The sequence below is a fragment of the Leishmania panamensis genome (assembly GCF_000755165.1).
Source record: "Leishmania panamensis strain MHOM/PA/94/PSC-1 chromosome 26 sequence".
NCBI classification, from domain to species: Eukaryota; Euglenozoa; class Kinetoplastea; order Trypanosomatida; family Trypanosomatidae; genus Leishmania; species Leishmania panamensis.
In genome coordinates, this window is record NC_025872.1 from 286898 (window position 1) to 310279 (window position 23382).

General features: G+C 53.6%; 4 protein-coding genes and 1 pseudogene across 4 annotated transcripts; 1 reads left to right on the forward strand and 4 right to left on the reverse strand.

Moving 5' to 3' along the window:
* Positions 1–3084: 3084 nt before the first annotated feature.
* On the reverse strand, positions 3085–3757 carry LPMP_260960 (annotated as a pseudogene).
* Positions 3758–4863: 1106 nt separating this feature from the next.
* On the reverse strand, positions 4864–6357 carry LPMP_260970 (hypothetical protein; the record flags this gene model as incomplete). Its single annotated transcript, XM_010701615.1, has 1 exon — positions 4864–6357. The coding sequence occupies one exon, from the start codon at positions 6355–6357 to the stop codon at positions 4864–4866; it is 1494 nt and encodes a 497-aa protein (XP_010699917.1).
* A 1341-nt stretch (positions 6358–7698) lies between these two features.
* LPMP_260980 (hypothetical protein) lies at positions 7699–8931 on the reverse strand (the record flags this gene model as incomplete). Its single annotated transcript, XM_010701616.1, has 1 exon — positions 7699–8931. One exon carries the CDS (start codon positions 8929–8931, stop codon positions 7699–7701), a length of 1233 nt encoding a protein of 410 aa, XP_010699918.1.
* Positions 8932–9323: 392 nt separating this feature from the next.
* LPMP_260990 (hypothetical protein) lies at positions 9324–9536 on the reverse strand (the record flags this gene model as incomplete). Its single annotated transcript, XM_010701617.1, has 1 exon — positions 9324–9536. The coding sequence occupies one exon, from the start codon at positions 9534–9536 to the stop codon at positions 9324–9326; it is 213 nt and encodes a 70-aa protein (XP_010699919.1).
* Positions 9537–11011: 1475 nt separating this feature from the next.
* LPMP_261000 (dynein heavy chain, putative) lies at positions 11012–23143 on the forward strand (the record flags this gene model as incomplete). Its single annotated transcript, XM_010701618.1, has 1 exon — positions 11012–23143. One exon carries the CDS (start codon positions 11012–11014, stop codon positions 23141–23143), a length of 12132 nt encoding a protein of 4043 aa, XP_010699920.1.
* Between the last annotated feature and the right edge of the window lie 239 nt (positions 23144–23382).

Here is a 23382-nt window from a genome sequence, read left to right on the forward strand (position 1 = left end):
AGAAGACGCAAGAGAATGCTCACCACAGATGAAAGGAGGTAAAGGAGGTGAAGGACGTAAAGGAGGGGGAGGGGAAGAAAAATGAAACGCACCAAATCACGCGCTCAGGCTTGAATGAACAGCTTGGCACCTCAACAGGAAAGAAAGAGAAGACAAAGAGAGAGCGCGCGAGAGACGTACCGGGAGAAAAAAAGAGGAGAAAGGCAATAACAAATATAACAGTAGCCGTAGATTTAAAAAAGCAATGTCGACAAAGGGAGAATCAGCTTACACCAACAAGCTAGGAGGAAGCCTCAGTGGAATCTGTGTGGGTGGAAGGAGGAGTAGGGAGAAGCGTGGGGTACGTTGGACACGTGAGTGAAGAAGGGGCAACGCAAATGACAACTTCAAATCAGCACCAAAGAAAAGAGCACACAAGTGCCTATGATAGAGGGGGTTGTCGTTTGGGCAGGGGGAGGGAGGGAGGGGGGGGAGGACTCCGTATGACGCACGCGCGCAGGGACACACGCCTCGGAGACTCAATGTATATGTATATATATATATATATATATATACATATATATGGGCAGGTGCCTAGTTGTACACACCAAAACGAAACAAAGCGAGATTACCTTCGCAGCTACAAGGGGCACCGCTACACAAAGAGACGCGCACAGGCAAGAGGGATGGGGAAAAGGAGGGGGAGGCGCGCACACACACACACAACAGAACAAAGAGGGTCCAACCAAGATGTCGTCATCAAACGAAAGCGAAGTGATCTCGCTCAAGCAAGAGCACACGCCAACATACGAGCAAAGAGACGAGCACTGGTGTGTGGGTCTGTGCGCGTAGTTGGATAGACGAGAGACACTACACAAACAGAGGGGGTAGAGGGGGGGTCAGCTTCAAGTTTTGCTGTTTGGGCGTGAGCCAAACAACGGGAGCAGGCTGAAGAAAAAAATGACAACAAACCTGAGCAGAGGTTGATGATGGAGAAGGGAAGGGGCCCCGCGAAGAAGAGGGGAGTATAGAGAAAGCTCTTCTCTTGTGTTTGGTTTCCTGGCCTTTTTCGCCTTGGTATTACAGTTTTGCTCGACGCCACGGCTGTGTGTGGTGCTGTTCTCCTCCCTTCAGTAATTCTGCAGACGCACAGCTGCAAATACAAAACTTACAAAAAGGAGAACAGCAGGAGAACGTGCTGTAGTAAATAGAAATACAGATGTGTAGCGAGGGTGTAATGAAGGGAGGGGGGAAGAGTAGAGCAAAAAAGGAGTGGGGAAAGAAACCCAGACACGCACGCACCAACTACTGTTAAAACCTGTTCCGCTGTTCTTTGTCCTAGAGTGTAAAGGCACGTGCTCCTTAGGGCGTGTGTGTAGGTAGGTGGGTTTGTATGCGTAGATCGACCCGAAGAGTTGATGGCTTTGCTTTATTCGCTCTTCTTTTTCGCCTCAATCCCCCGCCCCCTCCCGGCAATCGAGCGTCCGTCTTGTAGTGTATGATTATATATGTATGGCCGTGCGTGTACAGCAGCGGTCGACACAGAGATACGAAGGGAGGGGCAGAGAGGGCCTGACAGAGCAACGCACAAGACGCGTCTTCCTCTGCAGCTAGTGAAGTAAAGGATGGACGGCCTTTCTGACTGCTACTTTTCCGTCGCTATTCGGCCCCGCGTCACTGCTGCTGCGTTCGCCCTTGTTGTGTATGGCGCTCGTGGAGAGGGCAAATTCCTTTGTTTTCTGTTCGTCTGGGAAGAGGTGTGGAGATATTGCGTGCTAATGTGGGGGCTAACCGAATGACGACACATACGCGTCCAAGGGTAAGAGTAGCAGGAGAGATGATGAGAGCGAGGAAGCCACAAATCCATAACGAGGCGGGTGTGTGCTGATTTCCGTCAAGTTCGGCAGTTGCACGCCGCTGCACAACAACAACGAATAAAAAGGGGCAGAGAGGGGCACTAATTTCCTTCTTTCTGCCGCTTCTGCACGAGTGGCACAGCGTGGTGAGCGCGAGAGGTTATTCGTGAACGAGTAGGCAATTGACTTCGTAATGAGCGCGGTCGGGTCACGTTGTACGTGCGCGCATACACGTTTCATGCTTGTGTTGTCCTTTCTATTGGCTTGTTCAGGGGAGGAAGGGGGTAGCCAATAGGCAGGGAGAAGACAGCAGCACCTCTCAAACCTGTGAAAGAGGGGGGAGGAGAGGGGTAGTGGAAACGGAGAGAACACACAAATGCAGTTCGTCACCACCCCTATCCTTCCCTCGTCCTCTATTACAGAGCAGGTGAATGTTACAGATGGCACACGCAGATTGTGATTTCAATGCGCTCGCGCACTCTTAGATATTGCAATAATGCGGTACAACAAAGAGTGAGGAAGCCTGGCCACAGAAGCAAGAAAAGCACCAGCGGTAGACACGCGGCCGACATCTGTCCACGTGAAACTCGAAGAGGTAAAGGGGTAAAGGAACCAGATAAAAAAGAGGGAGAAAGAGAAGATGCCAACCCAAGAGTAAGCGCACACCCATCTCACACACCGCCCTCAATGCCACACAGACACGCGGACAAGGGGGAGCAAGAGAGGGAAAAGAGAAACTGAGAGACACACGCCTTGCACCGACATGACGGAGTCTCTATTCACCCCCCCCCCCAAAAAAAAGGGTTTGTATCGTGTGACCCCCACATACACACACACTCCACACACCCCCACACATTCCTCGATCCCGCACTCCCATCACCCACCCCTCCCCAGGCAACGCAACTGCTCGCATCCACCACGTCTTCACAACCAGCATCCCTCCCCCCTTCGCCTCTATGAGTTGTCATCCAAGTTCCGCAGCACAGAGAGAGAGAGAGAGAGAGAGACGCGCTCCAGTGGACTGAGCATCCCCGCTCCACCTCTGTGGCGCACAGTGCTTTACGTGGGCTGAATGGCCGCATCTCTTGCCGTCACGCGTTGCTCCTGTTACATGGCGAGTGTTCGTAAAGCGAGTGGGACGCCAAGGTGGCAACAGTGGAGACAGCACAATCCGACGCCGTTTCACCTGTTTAGTTGTGCCGAGCATGCTCGGCACCGCCCCTCATCGCCCCTCGTCTCTCAGTAGGCGCTAGTCCCACCACTGTTGCCTCTGAGTTTGCTGCTGCTGAGTCACGGTGGCCGCCTCTGCAGCTGCCCTCACAGTGCTCACATACGACTTGAACACCTCATTGTAGGAGTCCTGGATTATGCTGTGAGCAATGTTGGGGATGCTGCACACAAACAGTGCCAGGAAAGTGAGGACATATACTCGAGCGAAAAGCATCTGCAGCCAGTGCAGCGATTGATCCATGTGAAGGAGTGTCGCGCAGATTGTCGCTAAATATAAAGCACAGAAGTGCCACAACGGCGCTGGGGATGGTCTGGGAGTAAATGCTGCTAATCTCACCAAACACCACCGTGCCACACACGGCGTAGCCAATAAGCACTGGTAGCAAGCACCCCCAACCACGAAGACAGAGAGCTGTCGCACTGACGTGGCAAAGCTGTCAATCAGTGCGTACCATGAGGGAAACCGCTTTAGCAACACAACCACACGGAAGCTGCTCAGCAATAACGGCGAAGGCAAGCAGTAGGGTGACTGCCTCCTCAAACGAGTAACTGGTGCAGCGCTTGTGCTGCGCCACAGAGTCTACCTGCGACATGCAGAATTCCCTCGAGTTATTCAAGAGCTCCGTGGCGTTCACAGCCGGTCCCGTCAGGCTCTCTAGCGTGAGCACGTAGGTTTGGGTGTCGAGTAACATGTGAAAACGTGCACCGTAGTAGCCCAGATGGTACTGCAGAAACACCGTCGGCGGCTCTACCACGTCGGAGTCGCCTGAACTCGAGCTCGTGTAGTGCGTGAACAACTCTCGACTGCGCGTGGGCACGGCGTCGTAAGCCTGCACAGTGTTCGCAAGGGTTCCAATGAACTCATCTGGGCTCTCGACGCGGTGATGCAGGTATGCATGTGTGTAACTGTTGCTAGCGAAGAGATAGGGGGCGAACGTGTAGCGCGCATCTAATGGCTTCCTTATTATGGATTGTCTGGCACTGAAACGCAAAGAAAAGGGGCAAGGTCACGATGGTCACACTCACGAGTTAGTGAAACAAAACCACCGCTCATGTATTCTCCTCCTCCCTTTCTTATTCAATATGATTCAGTGTGGTCGATTAAGCGTTGTGCACATGGGTGTACCGCTGCTCCCTTTTCTCCAAGCCCGTCTCTGAGTGGTCATTTTGTGTGGGTGGGTGGGGTGTGGGTGTTGCTGTTGGTTGCAAGGCTCCAAGAAGACAGCCAGTGGGCCCCAGTTGTCCTGCACGTGCCTATTGACACTATCATGACGAGAGAGCGAAGGAAAAGCGGGAGTGAAGAGAAGAACTGTGCAGATCACCCTCACGAAAAAAAAGCCGCCGATCCAAAGCTGCGCTGCACTCACGTCATTGCAGCCATACCAGACTAGACTCGACGTACCGGCAAGTCCGCTACCACCATCGCATAGGGGGAGAAAAGGTCCACATTTCGTGCCGTTGTATACTTCAGTTTTTATTTTTTTTTCTTCCGCCTCCTCTTTGTGGTGTTTGCGTTGGCTTTGTGGTAATCAACTTTGTTCTTTGCATTTAGTGAAGGGAAAGAGAGGTGGTCAAGTGCGTAAGAGCACTCGCATGCCAAAGAGTAAAAACATCAACGGAGGAGTCAGATGACAAGGACATGGTAGCTCCAGAGTGTATGTGTGCGTACTTGAGTCAGGAATAAAGAAGCAACAGCCCATAGAAAAGAAAGACGGTGCCGATGCGCCGCTACGTAGATGCAATGCCGTGCGGAAAAAGCTTGGATAGGAAATAGAAATGACAAGACGAAAGTTGTAACTCAGTCGTCACATATCGCCGGCGTTTCGAACATCATGGAGTACTTACAAAAGGAAGGCTCTTCCACCATGACCAGCTTGTTCTCAGGGCCACACACAAGATGTACCTCGACCCTGCGACTTCCAGAGTTCCAGCATTCAAGACCATCATCATAGATCATGCGAGAGAAATCGCGCGTGTCTTTAGTCCATGTGGAGTATGTGCTTTCTGCAAAGGAATTCCATTTGCCCAGAAGTATACTATAACTTACCTTCTCCAAATCACACTGCTCAATTCTGTCAAACATGATAATCTTGTAAGTGTGCTCGTTGTTATCAAGGTTGAACTCCATCCCCTCCAGTGTGAGAAGCAGTTCCTCTGTGGTGATTGTTGGAGGAGATAGTCGCTTTTTTGCATCCTTGATCCTCGTTTCCAGACCATCCAAGTCGTCCTTAATGATGTAATACTCTTCGGCCACGGTCAAGGTGGAGAAGTGCTGCACCTTTTCGTGCCCTTCGTCAACACCCACCTCACCGTTGTGAGCGCAGACATACATACATGTCAACGTAGGGTGACCACATGAAAAGTTGTATGTGATAATGTTCATGTGCATCTCTACTTCATCACCCTTGGCCTCACGCTCGAGACCCGCTTTGGGGGCTTCGTCACTCTCGTCCCTCCTGAAGTTCGCCCAGCACTCACAGTACCCTGAGCTACCCGAGTCGATGACGCTGAAGCACTCCTTGTCCATGTTACTTAAGCGGGAACCATTGGGGATGCAGTCGTCTGTTTCACGCCATTGGATGCAGAATGTCGCATCGTCAGCAAATTCGTTCTCGACATGCGATACATCCGATTCATTTGCCTTCATTGGCAGCTCAGCCAGTGGTGCATTCTCTTCCTTCTCGGCCGCTATTTTCCTCTCCTCAAGCACTGCCAAACGCGATACCATCTTGGCATGCTGTGCCTCCAGTGCGGCAAGATCACTTGCCACTTCTTCTCGGCGCCGCTGTGCGGCGATGCGCATCTCTGCTTTTCTCTCCGCACTCTTCCTATTGGACTCCTGCTCCGTATGACGCTGCACCATAAGTTCTTTCGCCACCTCAGCGCATCTATTCGCGCATAAGACGGGCGTTTCAGCCTCGTCAGAGCCGTCACAACAGTCACAGATTCCGTCGTTCACGCGGTTGTGAGGAAACACTTGGGAAATGTGCGCATCGTCTGTACACTGGAATTTCCACTCCGGGGGAAGCAGAGTGACAGTACTGCCACGAAGTGCGATGCACGCCGACGTACCTGGCTCATCACTGCCATCAGCACAGTCGCATATGTCATCATTTACAGAACTAAATTGGATGGTGGCTGAGTCATCTAGACAACGAAAAGCCCCTACTTTTTGGGCTGCATCGAAATACGCAGCGTGATGGTGCAGCACACCAAAAACTCGGGCGTATACTGGAATGACAACAATGCACAGAAGAGCGACAGCGAAAGCAGTCCACCGCATAGCTGCCATCTGGAGTGCCACGATAGAACAAAAACGTAAATTGGTTGATTCAAAGAATCCGCTTGCCATTAGTGGATCAAAGGAAAAAAAAAAAGAAACGCTTCGCATGAGAAGACCTCCTCCTATATGAAGGCGGCACCATGAGCAGGGGAAAGGAGAAGGGGAGCATGGGAAATGAAGAAGCCCACTGCAATAGTACATATGAAAAGGACTGCTCGAAACCATATGAGGTAGCGACCAAGATGCAATCAGAATGCCAACGTACCACTCACGTAACCATAATAGTGACAAGAGAACTAGCCCAGTACTTAGAGGACTAGTACTAGTCGGTATGCGCCGAACCCGCAAACGTCAGCCCCTCCAGGATTTTTTCTTTTTGTACGCGATCAAATATAATGAGTGAAGTAATTGAGGCAAATAAAATGGTGTGAGGAATACACCCTGATAATCATAGCCCCGCACCCAGAGAACACGTCGTCTTCCTTACGACAACAGCAATTGAGTCACTTTCAGCTCTTGGTACAGCTGCCAAGATGAGGTAAAGAAAACAAAATTATTCCCTTTTCGAGCTTGCTTGTGAGTAATTCGCACCAAAACGAAGAGGAGGAAAGGCAAGTCACTCTGCCCCACGAAGAAGAGAAACCCTGGTAATGAGGTAACGGAAAAATTGTCCGAAAGAAGGTGTTGGTGTTAACCACTATAAAGGTGAAACAAAACACCAGGTGACTCCACGATCGTGGAAACTACACCGTGTAAGAAAAGGAAAGTCTTGAAAGAGTAATGCGAAGACAATCACGAGTAAACTATGATAGCAAGAGAAAAGTGGTCGAACTTGGTCATGGGTTTGTAGATAGTAGTGATGAAGCAGTGTGACGGTAGTTTTAGAGGTGCTCGCTAGATGAATAAAAGCTCCCAGCAACGTAGAGAAGTATAGAACTTCAGAGAAATCGGGGGAGACACTGTTGTGGGTATCAAGCGCGTACACCACAACACTCTTGACATCATGAAAGCAAAGGGTCGGGAAAGATCAGCACAGCTTTCTGAAAAAAAAAAAGAAAAACACGATAACGAGAAGCAAGGAAAACGCAAAGGGGGAAAATGTAAACTACAAAGAGTCACCAACCATGTCTTTCCTTCGAGAGGTGTCGAAAAACTCTACAACTTCATAAGTGTGGAAAAAGAGGAAATCCTCCTTCTTGACGTTCATAGATGGAATAATAAGACAGTTTTAGCTGTCCCTTCAGTGCTCTTGCGTAACTAGTACTTACTCCATCTTCTTAGTAATCTGGAAGACGACGGTATGAAAGCACAAAAAACAAAATAGAGCAATAAAGAAAAAGGGTACAAACACTAAGACCGTGTCTCGCTATTGATCGATGACTGACTGCTATTGAACGCATAATTATCCAACTCAACCAGCAACGGCGTCATCCGTTCCGAGGTCGAGAGCGGTGTCCCCGTCACCTTTGTATCTTGAAGTGTGCGCAAGAGAGACTCGTCAGCCTCTACCTGAGGAATTCCAGATTGACGCACGTAATCCCGAACGGTGTTTCTCCACAGTTCAGCTGTTGGAGATAAAACAGAAAGCGGTGATGCCAGGGTCATTGCCGGAGGTAATTCAGGAGCAGACTTGGCTTTTTCCACTGCACTAACAACATGTTCGGCTTCCTCATCTAGCTCTAGTGCCACCTGCTGTGCGTTATGCAGATCAATTGGCTTTGTTGCAGGAGGCACTCGACGATCTTGCGGGTGAATACCCTTGCAATGCTCATCTGTGCAGTTCAAGTTTTGACAAGAGTACATGTTGGAGCGAAATGCCTGCTCCAGGCGTCCGTCAGTGTAAAGTGTCTTGAAAAACGGAATCCAATTGTTGTGGCACCGCACCGTGACCTTGTTACCGTACCGAGCAAAGAAAATCGAGTCCTTCACCCGCTTGACTACTTCTGCGCGAGGTCTCTCCTCAGCCATCATAATCTCAGCTAGCTTCTGAAGAAAGTTGATGCGGTGGCGCACAGGTCCGGCCTCGTGCAAGTGAAGTTGATTGCATGAAAATTCTTGGTAGCATTTGTGGTCAGCTAAGTGCAGGTTGCAAAATGCCCCTTTTGGATCGCGAGGAATCTTTCGCTGAGAGGGTGCCTGTGGGCCGCGAATACCACTCTGGTAGTCCAAAAAGGCAAAAAGACGCTCAGTTATTACACGGTTGTCGGGGGAAGCGGCTAGATTCAGCTGCGATGCAATGAAGTCGCGCGCAGCCTGGGCATACTTTGCGCCATCGGTATCAGCGTGGTCCTCTTGTTGTTCCAGATACACTTTTTGAACTGTATCATAAGTCTTGAGCCACATGATCGCCGAACTGCCCGAACCACTTTGCGAAAAAAGGTGAAGAACTGTCACAAGAAGCCCGATAGTGGGCTCAAAAATATCGGGCACCTTAGCCACTCCATAGGAAATCACATTTCCTAGGATAGGCACACCACTTTCATCGACACGGGACAAATACGACCTAAAGTCGAGTCCCATATCGAGAACTTGAAGCGTTTCCGGCACAGCTAACGTGAGCTGTGGCCGCTTTTGATGAGACATTGCGCACTTGCCCTCCTTCACCAAAAAGCTGAAGATAATGAAAATGTGAATAAAACACACGCTTCAATGCTGAGGGAGAAGTAAACACGAATGTCACGTAGTACATAACACTGAGAGAAGTTAAGGTAAAGGTGGGGAATAGTGTAGTATAGAAAACAATCAGGAATGGGAAAGCGGCGAGTCAAGTGATCGGTAGAGTTGACTAGGTCGGAGTTACCACAGTAACTTTCGATGCGTCACCTCTTCAGCTCCTACATGCGCTTCAAATATGAAGGTAGTGGAGATGAGAACAGCGTCATCGAGTTACAGCATTTTTTCTTTCTAAATTGCTAGCTGTGCGAGCACAGGTCTTCTCTTGCTATACACGGATAAACCACGAGTCACTAGAAGCGTCACATAACACCTTGTAATGAGCTTCGTGCCCCGTCTTCCAGCACAATGCTCTTTTGCTGAATGCGCTGGCTCAAATCATGAATCTCCATCTGTACTCTGGCCCAATGAAAAAGCACGGGACCCACGTCTCCACTTCCGGTCGCCTGTGTGTTGTCGAGATACGTGTTTATTTCGTGCGCCAGCTTATCCAGGGCACTGGAGCTGGAGCTCATGATGACTCTCAATTGCTGTCGGTGCGTGGGGGCAGAGAGTGTATGCTCTGAAGAAGGGTTGTGGTAAACACAAAACGAGAAAGGAAGCGGTGCAAGGGAACAGAATTGACAGGAACAGTGGGTGGAGTGGGAAGATGCAATGTATAAGAATTGCGCTTCACAACTGCTTTCTCAGTGCAGTAAGTCCTGTGGTGGCAGGATAATGCTTGGTCGTGACCTCTGACTGCTTTGCGAGCGCGCCTGAAAGTCATTTTTCAGGCGCAGATGTTGCATAAATGAGGAAGAGAGGTACAGTTGGAATGCTTGGAAAGCTTCCACTGAACCTAAACGGGTCAATGCGGTCAGATAAACGGAAGCCAAAGAGGGCAACCGATTGACGTATGAGGAAAGGCACAGAAAAACACCGTGCCCGTCTCCCGAAACAGCGTTTAAGGAGGGGGGGGCCTAGTGGTGCCGCATTGGCTGAAATGTCCATATTGCTGAGAAGAGTGACTATGAGCACCAGGGGCGTCCACGTCGGAACCCAAAGGGATACGCCCCCATCACTGTCGCAATTAGTGGCATCCTGTAATTTCATTCAGTTGCGCAGCTGCTGGGAAAAGGATGCGAAAACTTGACAACTGGTGGCCGCCTTGTCATCTGCGCCGGACGGCAGCTCAAGATCCAAAACATCGAAGCGACGACTAGCCACACCAATAGTTTTTTTTCCTTCTGGAGGACACGTCTGGCAGTCGCAGGTAAGTGGGCCGTGCCAATGTCCCTCTGAGGAGGCTTCAGCGAAAAACGTAAAGTGCGTCTCCAGCAGAGACAATCCGCAGCAACTAAATGGAAGGTGTACGCTGACGCCTACTGAAGTTTGTGCATCACTTCAGAATGTGTGTGTGTTATGGGTAGGATGCAGCTCCACGTGGTCGCAGCATCAAGCATTCCGAATCTCAATGAGAAGCACGACTCGCTTGCCTCAAATCTTCATATAGCGTGCTCTGCACTTCACGACACGAATTCCTATCAGTTTAGCACAGTGGTTCAGAAACCGACACAAATCTTCTCCCTCCATTTGAACAGCCTCTTTCAATTGCGCATGGGATAGGTGCCAACTCTGTGACAAGCATTTATCTTTTCTTTCTCTCTCTCTCTATCTCTATTATCTCCTACTATCCTTGCGGCAATTCAGTCACAGTCACTAGGAGGAACAGCTGTCGCTAACGCCATATTCTTGTCGGATTGCATCCTGGTCGCATCCTGTGTTTGCAAACATGGATCCCAACAACTCATCTTTCCGAAAAAGGCTTGAGGAAAGTGCACAGCCTAGAGTCACAGCAGCGTCCCAACTGGAGGCACATGTAAATAGCGAACTGGAGCGCACGCGAAATGCTCCTCAACTTTACAGGTTTCAAACCCCGTCATACTTCACATTCCATGGGTCCTCGGTAGCGTTGGAAAAGCTCACTCAAGAGCTGCGGAGAACGGGGGGCATGCGAACAACTGCAGACACAACTGCTGCTGCCTCTGCTTCTGATGATAAAGATATGGAGCTTCTGCGCATGATTCAAAAAGCAAGTCGCCGTCCTACAAGAGCACGCGAAAAGCGTGCCGCGCCGAACGATGAGCCACTGCTGCGAAACATCCACACATCTGAAGAGGCTGTTGCCTTTTTCACTGTCAATGGCAACTCTACGAGCTTGAAGTATGTTTTCCTGAACTGTGCACCGAAAGGATTAGATTTCCGCCCGTATGATTTGGTAGCTACAAAGAAAGGCTCTGAGGAGCCCGAGCACTACATATTGAGCACGACCGGAATTGTGCATGTGCAGCCTGGCAGGTTTTCGGAGGTAATGACCCTTTCTGAGTGGATGAAAGAGTCGTCCCTATTCAACATTCTACGCAAGATTCCATTTTTCAAGAACTTCGTGCTTTATAAAGCATTCCTGCGTCTGCAAATGAAGGTGGCACAGCGCAAGTACGCTGCGACACGGAGGTCACTGCAGAAGGACCTACTCGTTGCGAAAACTACGTTTGCCTGCCCGATGCTGGACTTGGTGAAATACTCGCATACTATATCCGATACCAAGCTAATTGAATACGATCCGCAAGGCAAACACGATTACGTTGTGGACGATTATAGCCTTGGCCAATCGATTCAGCGGCAGAAGGCTTCTGTATTCGTTAACGGTATCATGGAGCACATAGAGGAGAAGGTGACAAAATTGGTAGAGGCACTGAAGCACCGTGCAGATGTTCCTGATATCAACACCCGAGAGGCACTCCAACAATATCTTCTCATAGTTGCCGCTGGTGAGGTTTCAGATACCCGGGTGAAGCGAAAGAAAAAGTCGATGATTGAGGCTCGCGAGGACTTGGAGCGGCGAATGCGTGAACTGAAGCGAAGCTTAGTCGAATACTCGAAGCTGCATGTCTTTATTCGACTCATCGACCTCGTTGTCTCTGAGCAGCTCTTTCAGAGAGTGCTATCTGTTCTACAGACTTTTCTCAATCTCGTTCGTGGACAAGCGCAGAGCGAGGTGCGAAAGGTCGGTTTCCAGGTGCTTCTACGTCCCGAAGAGTCAGCTGTCATCCTTGACCCGAAAGAGTCCGTTTTGCGCGCTCTTTTTGCGGAGCTACTCTCTGGTTGCACAGACACCGCCACTATCGGCCCACGTTTATGCGAGCAAAAGCATCTCAAAGCTCTCTTTCCGTCACCACCGAAAGTGTGGAACATTGGTGACGAGTTGCGGTCGAGTGCTAGAGTGGTGTGGATCAACACAGCACTGCTTTCAATTCTGCACAGCGACTACGAAAAAGCTGGCGGTCGACTGGTCACCTACCTTGCAACTGTGCCACACATTCAGTTCTTGCGAAAATCGTGGGATGAGATTTCAGTTGAGTACAAACAGGAAGCAAACGAGGTAGTTTTGTCTGCTACGAGTCTGGCGAAGCTGTACCACCGACTGCAAGAGGCCCAGGACTCGCTTCGTGTGCTAATTGCCACGTACGTCGGATGCTTGCTGTGGGTGAATGCTGCTAAACTCAAGACGGAGATTGAGCCGCGCATGACAATCCTGCGCGACGCAATCAACGCTTGCTTGCGGAACACGGCGCACGACATGATCAGAGAGCTGAATGCCTATTTCAAGTCAAAGACGCAGGTAATGAATGAGCGCCCGCAAGCGCTGCGCGAATTCGCCGACTACATAGCAGTATTTAAAGAAATAGCTGAAAGCACGAACGAAACAGACATGAAGGTTGCGCAGGCGGAAGCGCTCTGCGAGCTCATGGATAGGCAGCAGGTCGACTTCAGCGATGACGAAGACAAGCAACTGCGCGAGCGCACGCTAAGCGGCAGTTCTACAACGAAGTCTCTGCACAGCCTCTTTGATGAAGCCCGAATTTGTGCCGAGGAATTCATCGAAGAAAGCATGCCTGCGCATGTCGACACGCTGCAGTTAGAGGTGGCAAACGTAAATGAGGAGTGTAGTGGTCTTAACGAAATTCTGCTGGGTGAGGAATTTGCTCTCGTGACGGATCATACAGAACCACTTCTCCAGTACCTGGCTGATATAAATGCTAAACTGGCTGAAGTGGACTTGAGGGAGGGGCAACTGAGCCGCTCTGCAAAGCTTTTCAACTTGCAACCATTTGACTGGACATTCGTCAGCGACGTGAAAACGCTCTACCAGGCACGCGAGGAAATATGGAGTATGCTAGACTCATTCAATAAAAAGTCCGAGTACTGGTTTGAAACTCCTGTCAAGGAGCTGGACACAACCGACATGGAGGAGCAGGTGACTCTTCTTATCCGCCGTGCAGGTGCGGTCAACCGCACAATGCTGGAGCGCAACTATGAAGACGAGGTGGCACCGCATTTGTTGGCGGAATTGCAATCTATCCGGGCCAACATGCCCGTGATTCATGATTGTGGCAACAAGCATATGACATCCGAGCACTGGAACGCGGTGCTGAAGCGAGTCACCGGCACCGCCTACAGCTACCACGACGACCTGAACTTGAACTCGCTGGAGGAGTGGGACATCTTCTCCTTCAAAGAGGCGCTCGCGGAGCAGTCAGGTCTTGCGACTGGCGAATGGAAGATTTCAAACGATTTGGACGTGATCAGACAGAGCTGGGACGCGTTGAACTTCATGACGAAACCGTACAAGAGCTGCGACAGTGTGTTTATTTTGGATGGACTGGAAGAGGTGATTCAACAGCTGGACGACCATCAAATCGAGCTGCAGACCACGATGGCGTCGCGATTTGTTGCACCTGTGCGAGCCAAGGTGGAGAAGTGGCTTCTCGATCTTCGAGTCGTAGGCAATGTCATTGAGGAGTGGATTACGCTGCAAAAGAACTGGATGTATCTCGAGTTCATCTTCTCCTCTGATGATATCAAAGAGCAGCTGCCTGAGGAAAGCACCTTGTTTGACAGCGTAGACCGCTTCTTCCGCTCGCTCACGTCAAAGGCGCACAACCAGAAGAACGTGCTTCGGATTTGCATTGAGGACGGGGTGCTGGAGGACTTACAGCGGTGCAATGCGAACATAGACGTGATTCAGAAAAAATTGGAGGACTACCTGGAGACGAAGCGCATTGCCTTTCCACGCTTTTACTTCTTGTCAAACGACGAGCTGCTCTCCATCTTATCAGACGTGCGCAACCCGAAAGCTGTTCAGCCGCACTTGTCCAAGTGCTTCGACTCTATTGCATCACTGCTCTTCTCTGATGAGGAGTGCACTGAGATTGTAGGGATGGTGTCGGGGGAGGGCGAGCAGGTGCCGTTTGAGGCGCCTGTGTACCCTATCGGCAATGTAGAGCAGTGGCTGAGCGACATCGAGCGCATGATGAAAGCGTCGCTCCTCTCGCATATGCATAGCACTATCGAAATGGTGTCCCAACACAAGCGTGAGGAGTGGATGTTCCAGCATCCGGCGCAGTGCATTCAGGCTGTGGACATGATCATCTGGACGGGTCAGGTGGAGGCCGCAATTGAAAGAGCGGCGCTTCAGTCTTTCTACAAGGATTACCACGACCAAATTCTCCGCATGGTCGAGCTGACGCGTCAACCTTTGTCAAAGATGCAGCGTATGCTTGTCGGCACCCTCATCGTTCTGAATGTGCACAATCGTGACATAGTCCACAACCTGAGTGGCGAAGGCGTGACGGCTGTGGAGGACTTTGCATGGTATCAGCAGTTGCGTTACTACTGGGAGTCGGACGCGCGCCAGGCGCAAAGCGGCGGCAAAAACGTCGAGATCCGCCACTGTAACGCGCATCTTTGGTACGGCTACGAGTACCTCGGCAACCAGCCGCGTCTCGTCATCACCCCACTTACCGATCGTGCCTTCTTGACTTGCACCAATGCTCTCGCCATGAACCTCGGCGCAGCCCCACAGGGTCCCGCAGGTACTGGTAAGACAGAGTCGGTGAAAGATCTCGGCAAGGCGCTGGCACGACAGGTCGTCGTCTTCAACTGTTCTGACGGCATTCATTACAAAACAATGTCGCGCATGTTTGCTGGTTTGGCGCAGGCTGGAGCCTGGGCCTGTTTCGACGAGTTCAACCGTATTGAGCTGGAGGTACTCTCCGTCATCGCGCAGCAAATGCTCGACATTGTCCTGGCACTGGGCCAGAAGTTGGAGCGGATGGACTTTGACGGGCACCCGATTCGTCTCAGCTCTAACTTTGGTGTCTTCGTCACTATGAACCCCGGCTACGCTGGCCGCACGGAGCTGCCTGACAACCTCAAGGCACTCTTCCGACCGATTTGCATGATGATCCCAGACTACGCCTTGATCGCAGAGATCATGTTCTACTCCGAAGGCTTTGCAAACGCACAGTGTCTGGCGCAGAAGATGGTGCAGCTGTACAAGCTCAGCTCCGAGCAGCTGTCAAAGCAGGACCACTACGATTTTGGTATGCGCGCCGTCAAGTCCATCTTGGTCATGGCCGGCTCCCTGAAGCGGCAGAGCCCAAGCGAGAGCGAGGACATGCTCCTGATCCGGGCGATGCGGGATGCGAATGTGCCGAAGTTCCTTCGCGAGGATACAACTCTTTTCATGGCGCTCGTGAAGGACCTGTTCCCGGCCATCGTAGTGGAGGAGAACCCGAATACGCTGCTGCTCAGCTACATCCACCGCCAGCTCACGGCAGATGGGCGGCAGGTGGTGGACGGCCTCGTGACGAAGGCAATGCAGTTGTACGACACGCTTGTCGTGCGGCACGGCGTAATGCTGGTGGGGCAGACCTTCACCGGCAAGTCTACTGTGCTGCACACTGTTCAGCAGGCGCTCACGCATATCAAGCAGGATGGCCACGACGCCGAGGGTAACGTATCGCTCTTCAACCCGGTGCACGTTCACCTGCTGAACCCCAAGTCCGTCACCATGGGTGAGCTGTACGGACAGGTGAACGCGATTACGCGTGAGTGGACCGATGGCATTCTGAGCAACATTGCCCGTGGTATCACCCAAGCGGCGCTGACGAAACCAGATCGGCAATGGATTGTATTCGACGGCCCTGTCGACGCTGTCTGGATCGAGAACATGAATACTGTCCTCGATGACAACAAGTTGCTCTGCCTCTTCAACGGTGAGCGCATCAAGCTTCCAGCGACGGCAACGTTCATGTTCGAGGTGCAAGACCTGCGCGTGGCCTCGCCGGCAACCGTATCCCGTTGCGGCATGGTGTACATGGAGCCGTACTACCTGGATGGCAACCGCGGCTGGGTCCCCATCACCCGCAGCCTCATCGAGGCAAAGGCAAAGGTAGACACTCGCCTGCACGCTGATCGACTGCTGGAGCTTCTGGACACGCTGCTGCCCGATACACTGGATTTTGTGCGCGCCAACTGCCGTGAGTGGATCCCGTCCATCGACGCGCAGCTGGCTGTGAACTGTGTGGAGCTTCTGCAGGGCTTCCTGGCCACCTCCGAAGACGCTGCGGTGTGGCCGCGCGAGGCGATCACCCCAGCCGAGACCCTGGACGCAGATTGCGACGATGGCAGCGGCGCGCCTCACGAGGACACGGACCTGTACGCAGCTACAAACCGCAGCTCTTTGCTCGCTGTCGCCATGCCTATACCGAGCACGCCAGCAGAGTTTACGCGGCTGGCGATCACCAGTGCCACCGCGGCGACACCGGACGAGCACCGGCTCTTCGACATGTACTTTCTGATGGCCTTTGTGTGGGCGATTGGCGGAAACCTGCGTGACGACGCGCGCGATATTTTTAGCGCGTTTCTGCATGACAAGGTGGAGGCGGTGCTACCGGGCCTGCTGCCCTTGTCCTCCGACGCGGCAGCCGAATCGGAAGAGGCGCGTCAGAAGGTCAGCCTGTACGACTACGTGGTGCACCGCCCATCAATGCAGTTCATTACGTGGAGCCACCTCGTGCCGACGTTTCTGTACAACCCTCGCAGCTCGTACTTCGATCTGGTGGTGCCAACCGCTGAAGGGGTAGCGTTCCGTACGCTGTTAGGTGTGTTGACGGCGTCTTCGCAGCACGTCCTTGTCAATGGTGTGACTGGCACAGGCAAGTCGCTTGGAATTACAACCTTCCTGGCAAGTGCTCTGCACACAGACGATCCGGCAAGCGTGTGGGAGTCGTTCAGCATCGTGTTCTCCGCGCAGACGCGCAGCAAGGACATTGAGAATCGCCTGGAGAACAAGCTGCACAAGATCCGCAGCACAGCCCTCGGTCCTACTCCAGGCAAGCGCGCCATTCTGTTTGTGGACGACATCAACATGCCCACACCGGAGATCTACGGCGCCTCGCCCCCGCTGGAGCTGCTCCGGCAGCTCATCTCACAGGGTGGCTTCTACGACACGCACAAGAGTCCGGCCTTCTTCAAAGAGCTGCACAACGTGCTGCTGCTCGCGGCATGCGGTGTACCGGGTGGCGGCCGCAGCGAGATGACGCAACGCCTCACCTCGCGCTTCCACCTCATTTGCCAGCCGGCACTGTCTGAGTCGTCAACGCGGCGCATTTTCGGCTCTCTCCTGCACGGCTTCCTGCACCAATGGGACTCCGATGAGATTCGGACCCTATCTACGAAGCTGGTGGCCGCCACGCTGGCGTGCTACGAGCGTATCACTCAGGAGAAGCTTCCGACACCGACGCGCTCGCACTACACGTTCAACCTGCGAGACATTGGCAAGGTTATTCAGGGTATCATGCAAACCTCGCCGCGCGTGACGTCGTCGCCGGAGGCCTTCTACCGTCTCTTCCTACACGAAGTGTCGCGCACCTACCACGACCGCCTGGTAGACGCTTCGGACCGCGCGTGGTGGTGGTCGATGCTGTCGGCGGTGTCCAAGAGCGTGCTGCAACACCCGTGGAATCCGATTTATGAGGAACTCCTCTTTGGTGATTTCATGCGCCGCGATCGCGCGCATTACGAGGAGATCACGGACACAACTGACGCGATTGCGCGCGGGCTGACGGAATACCAAAGCGGCCTCAACACGGAGTACAACAAGGAGGTTGAGCTGGTGTTCTTCAAAGATGCTGTGCAGCACGTTGCGCGCCTGTGCCGTGTGCTCCGCCAGCCGCGTGGCCACGCCCTCGTCGTGGGCATGGGTGGCAGCGGCCGCCAGTCGCTCTGTAAGCTTGCCGCCTTCATCTGCAACTTACCCATTTACGAGGTGACCATTACGCGCACCTTCAACATGAATGAGTTTCACGACGTCCTCAAGAAGGTGCTGCTCGACAGCGCGCGCCATGACAAGCCCGTTCTCTTCTTCCTATCCGACACACAGCTCGTGCACGAAGAGATGCTGGAGGACATCAACAACCTGCTGAACACCGGAGAGGTGCCGAACTTGATGGAGTCCGAGGATGTGGATCAGATCGTGGAGGCCGTTCGCCCGTACGCCATCGCGGCTGGAAAGCGCGAAACGCGGAACACAATTTTTTCCCACTTTGCGAGCATGTGCCGCGACCAGGTTCACATCGTAATGGCGATGTCGCCTGTGGGCGAGCAGTTCCGCCGGCGACTGCGCATGTTTCCGTCTCTCGTGAACTGCTGCACCATTGACTGGTTTGACCAGTGGCCGTGCGACGCACTGGCATCTGTGGCGAACCGCGTCCTGGCAAACCTCTCCATGGAGGAGCGCGACAAGGAGCGCCTCATTGAGTTGTGCGCTGCCATTCATGTGGATGTGCAGGAGGCGTCGGAGCTCTTCTACAGCGAGCTGCAACGGCGAACGTACACCACCCCGACGTCGTACCTGGGGCTGCTCACGAGCTACCGCCAGTTGCTGGAGGAGCAGGACAAGTCTGTCACGGCGCAGGTGGAGCGGTACCAAGGTGGCCTCGACACTCTACTCAGCACAAGGACGATGGTGGATGCCATGAAGGTGAAGTTGATCGAGATGCATCCCAAGCTGGTGGAGGCAGCCAAGAACACCGAGGAGATCATGGGCCGGGTCGAGAGGGAGCAAGAGTCCGCCGAGGTGGTCCGCAAGCAGTGTGCAGAGGAGGAGGAGGGAGCAAGTGAGATTCAGGCCGAGGCCGATGGCATCCGCGGCGAGTGCCAGGTGGAGCTGGACAAGGCAATGCCGATTCTGAAAGCCGCCGAAGACGCGCTGGCCGACCTGCGCCCCGACGACATCCGTGAGGTGCGCAGCTTTTTGAAGCCTGCCGTCCGCGTCGTGCTCGTGCTGGAGGCGGTACTGGTGTTGCTCGGGGAGAAGGACCTCAGTTGGGACCGGGCGAAGCTGGTTATGAGTCGCATGGACTTCATCAAGGATCTCCAAAACTATAAGCGCGACGACATCTCTGAGAAGACGATCAAGTCGATCCAGAAGTACATCAAAAACCCCGACTTCCAGCCAGAGGAAGTGGCGAAGAGCTCCAAGGCATGCAAGTCGCTGTCGATGTGGGTGATGGCGATGAATAACTACTACGAGGTGGTAAAGGTAGTGGCACCGAAGAGGGCGCGGCTGGCAGAGGCGGAAGCTAAGGTCGCTGTGGCCACACAAGCGCTCGAGGCCGCACGTGGTCGTCTACGCAGCATCGAGGACAAGCTGACTGCTCTGCAGGCTGAGATGAAGGAGAATGTGCTCAAGAAGCATCGTCTGGAGGAGGATATCGAGTTGACTACAGTGCGACTGGAGCGGGCGGAGCAGCTCATGAACGGCCTGACCTCGGAGCAGTCGCGTTGGTTGGAAGCAGTGGCAAAACTCGTGGCGGAAAAACAAGGCCATCCTGGCACCGTGGCGCTGGCCGCTGGCGCTGTAACCTATCTGGGGCCCTTTACTGCGCCCTACCGCGATCGCCTTCTGCGCGCGTGGCACGCCAAGTGTGTGGAACTAGGTCTGCCCGTCGGCGGCTCAGGCTTCCAGCTCTCCAGCATCATGGACCCAGTATTCATCCGTGGCTGGGCGCAGCGAGGACTCCCAATGGACTCCTTCAGCGTGGAGAACGGCGTCGTCGTGACAAAGTCGCGGCGCTGGTGCCTCTGCATTGACCCACAGGGGCAGGCTGTGAGTTGGATTCGCGCCATGGAGAAGGAAAACAACTTGCGGGTGGTAAAGCTGACGGACGTGAACTACATGCGAACCCTGGAGAATGCCATTCGCGTTGGGCTGCCGGTGCTGATCGAGAACGTCGGCGAGTCGCTGGACGCGGTGCTCGACCCTGTGCTGCTGCAGCAAACGTACCGCTCGCAAGGAAGGCTCCTCATCAAGCTCGGCGACAGCGAAGTGGACTACGACCCGAAGTTCCGACTCTACATGACAACAAAGCTGTCGAACCCCTTCTTTCTGCCAGAGCTTCAGATTAAGGTGACAATCGTCAACTTCACAGTAACACAGACGGGGCTGGAGAATCAGTTGCTCGCGGATGTGGTGCGGGTAGAGATGGCGGAGCTGGAGCAGCGGGCAGACCAGACGGTGCTGGACATTGCAAACGGCAAGTCTGAGGTTAAGGCGCTCGAGAGCAAGATCCTGAAGTTGCTGGCCTCGTCGACCGGCAACATCCTTGACAACGAGCAACTTGTAAGCACCCTGCAAGAGGCCAAGGCGACGAGCGAGAGCGTGAGCGATGCGCTGCGCGTGGCGGAGGAGACGCAGCGAGATATCGAGACGGCACGTGACCGCTACCGCCCCGTTGCGCGGCGCGGAGCCACCGTCTACGCCGTTATCACAGAGCTCTCCGGCTTGAACCACATGTATCAAAACTCCCTCGACTTCTTCAAGCAGCTGTTCGTTCTCACGCTTCGGCAAACTGAGAAGCAGGACTCGGTGGACCAGCGTGTGGCAACCCTGCTGCCGGCTGTGACGCTGCGCTCTTACAACGCCATCTGCCGCGGACTCTTCGAGGCAGACAAGCTCATCTTTGCCGCTCTCCTTTATGTGCATGTGGCGCGGCAGGAGAGCACCATCGCAGACGAGGAATGGTCCTTCCTCCTCAAGGGAAGTGAAGGGAAGCGCTTTGTGGATGAGGAGATGGATCCGCCGCCTGTGTGGTTGACGCTGTCGGTGTGGAATGAGCTGACGGCACTGACGGAGACCTTGCCGGCCTTCGCCTCACTTAAGGACTCCGTCATAGACAACGAGACGGAGTGGAGTGAGTGGTACGCCGGGGAAAAAGCCTACGAGGCCTACCCTGCTAGCCTCGGCTCCTACTCGGCGTGGCAGCGCCTGCTCATCCTGAAGGTGCTCCGGGAGGATCTGCTCAACTACGGCCTCTCCCAGCTCATCGAGCGCGAGCTTGGCAGGGCCTTCACGGAGAGTCCCGCCTTCGACCTCGAAGGATGCTACCAGGATAGCACCCCGATGGCGCCGGTGATATTTGTGCTGACTCCCGGCACGGACCCAACGCAGCTCTTCACGGAGTTTGCGGATCGCAAAGGGTTTGGTGCGCGCAAGATGATGCTGTCGCTTGGCCAGGATCAGGGTCGCAAGGCCGAGGAGATGATTCGGGTCGCCAGCACCGAGACAGGGGCCTGGGTATACCTTCAAAACTGTCACGTGTACACGTCGTGGATGCCATCGCTGGAGCGCATCTTGGAAGAGCTAACGCACCGTGAGGTACAGCGCGACTTCCGACTGTGGCTCACCACAATGCCGGTGGCTTCCTTCCCAGTGCTGCTGCTGCAGTCTGGCGTAAAGGTGGTAAAGGAGCCGCCGCAGGGTCTGAAGGCGAACATGCGTGACGCCTTCGCCGTAGCTGTGACACAGGATCTGTGGGACAGCTGCCCTCGTAACCCGACGACGTGGCGTCGCATTCTTCTCTCGTTAACCTTTTTCCACGCCGTCATCCAAGAGCGCCGCCGCTTCGGCCCGCTGGGGTGGAATATCCCGTACGAATGGAACCAGCCAGACCTCTCGGCAAGTCTGCAGTCACTGCAAACGTACTTGAAGGATGAGGACGAGGCCGTGCCGTGGAGTGCGCTGCGCTACATGGTCGGGGTCATCAACTACGGTGGTCGTGTGACAGATTTTCTGGACAGCCGTTGCCTAGCCACGATCCTTGGGAAGTTCTTCAACGACGACGTTGTCGAGCCGAACACGCAGTTTGACTTCTCATCGGATGGTGTCTACCACATACCAGAGGATGTGTCGTCGCTCGCCAGTGTCCGTGCGTACCTCAATTCCCTGCCGACCTTTGAGAACCCTCAGCTGTTTGGGCTTCACGCAAACGCGGATATCGATTTCAACAAAAGCACAGTGCGACGCCAGCTCGCTGCCATCTTGTCTATGCAGCCGCGCACAAAGGCCGCGGCGGGTCGCAGCCCGGAAAACAAGGTGCTGGAGATGGTGGAAGAGTTCCAGAGGCGGCTGCCAACAGCGATTGACAAGGCACACGCTCATGCAGACACGTACCGGCTCACCGAGGCGGGAGCAATGATCTCGTTGGGAACTGTGGCAAGCCAGGAGATTCTTTTCTTCAACGGCGTACTCGCAAAGCTGGAGCGGACGTTGCGACTGCTGCTGCGGGCGATCAAGGGTGAGGTGATTATGTCCGCCGACCTGGAGTCCATGTTCAACGCAATGCTGCTGGGACAGGTGCCAAAGCTGTGGCACGACGGCAGCTACCTCTCGCGAAAGCCACTTGCCTCCTGGTATGAGGATACACTGAGACGTATCAAGTTCTTCCGCGACTGGAACAACAACGGACTGCCGACCAGCTTCTGGATCTCCGGCTTCTTCTTCCCGCAAGGGTTCCTCACCGGTGTGCTGCAGACGTACAGCCGTCTTCATCAGACGCCGATTGATGAGGTGAAGTTCTGCACCCACGTGACATGTTACGAGTTACCGGAGGATGTCGAGGACAGCAAAGAGAGTGGCGTGTACATCCACGGCATCTTTGTCGACGGTGCTGGCTTCAGTCTAGACAGTTCCACGCTGGAAGAGAGCAAGCCAGGTGAGTTGTACAAGCCAATGCCAGTCATCCACCTCGAGCCCGTACGGCTAAGCGAAGCGACAGCGACGTCCGAGTCCTATGCGTGTCCGCTCTACAAGACATCCGCCCGTGTTGGCACCCTCTCAACGACGGGTCTGTCGACTAACTACGTCGTCACGCTCGACCTCAAGTCCGCAGCGGGGGTGCGACCGGAGCACTGGATTGAGCGAGGTGTGGCGCTACTGTGTATGCTGGATGACTAAGCCACTGTTCATGTCTAGCATCCAGCTTGTGGATTTGTATGTGTGTTACGGCCAGCAAAGGGTGCGCCTATGGGTCACCTACTTGGACTGCCTGTGCCTTTAATGCGTTGTGTGTGTGTGTCACTGTTGCCCTTGTCGATGTACAATAAATTTGTTCTCCCTCTTTTTTATATTATGTGTGTGTGTGTGTGTACTCCACACTCCACTCCACACTCCGCACACTCTCAGTAGACCTGTCT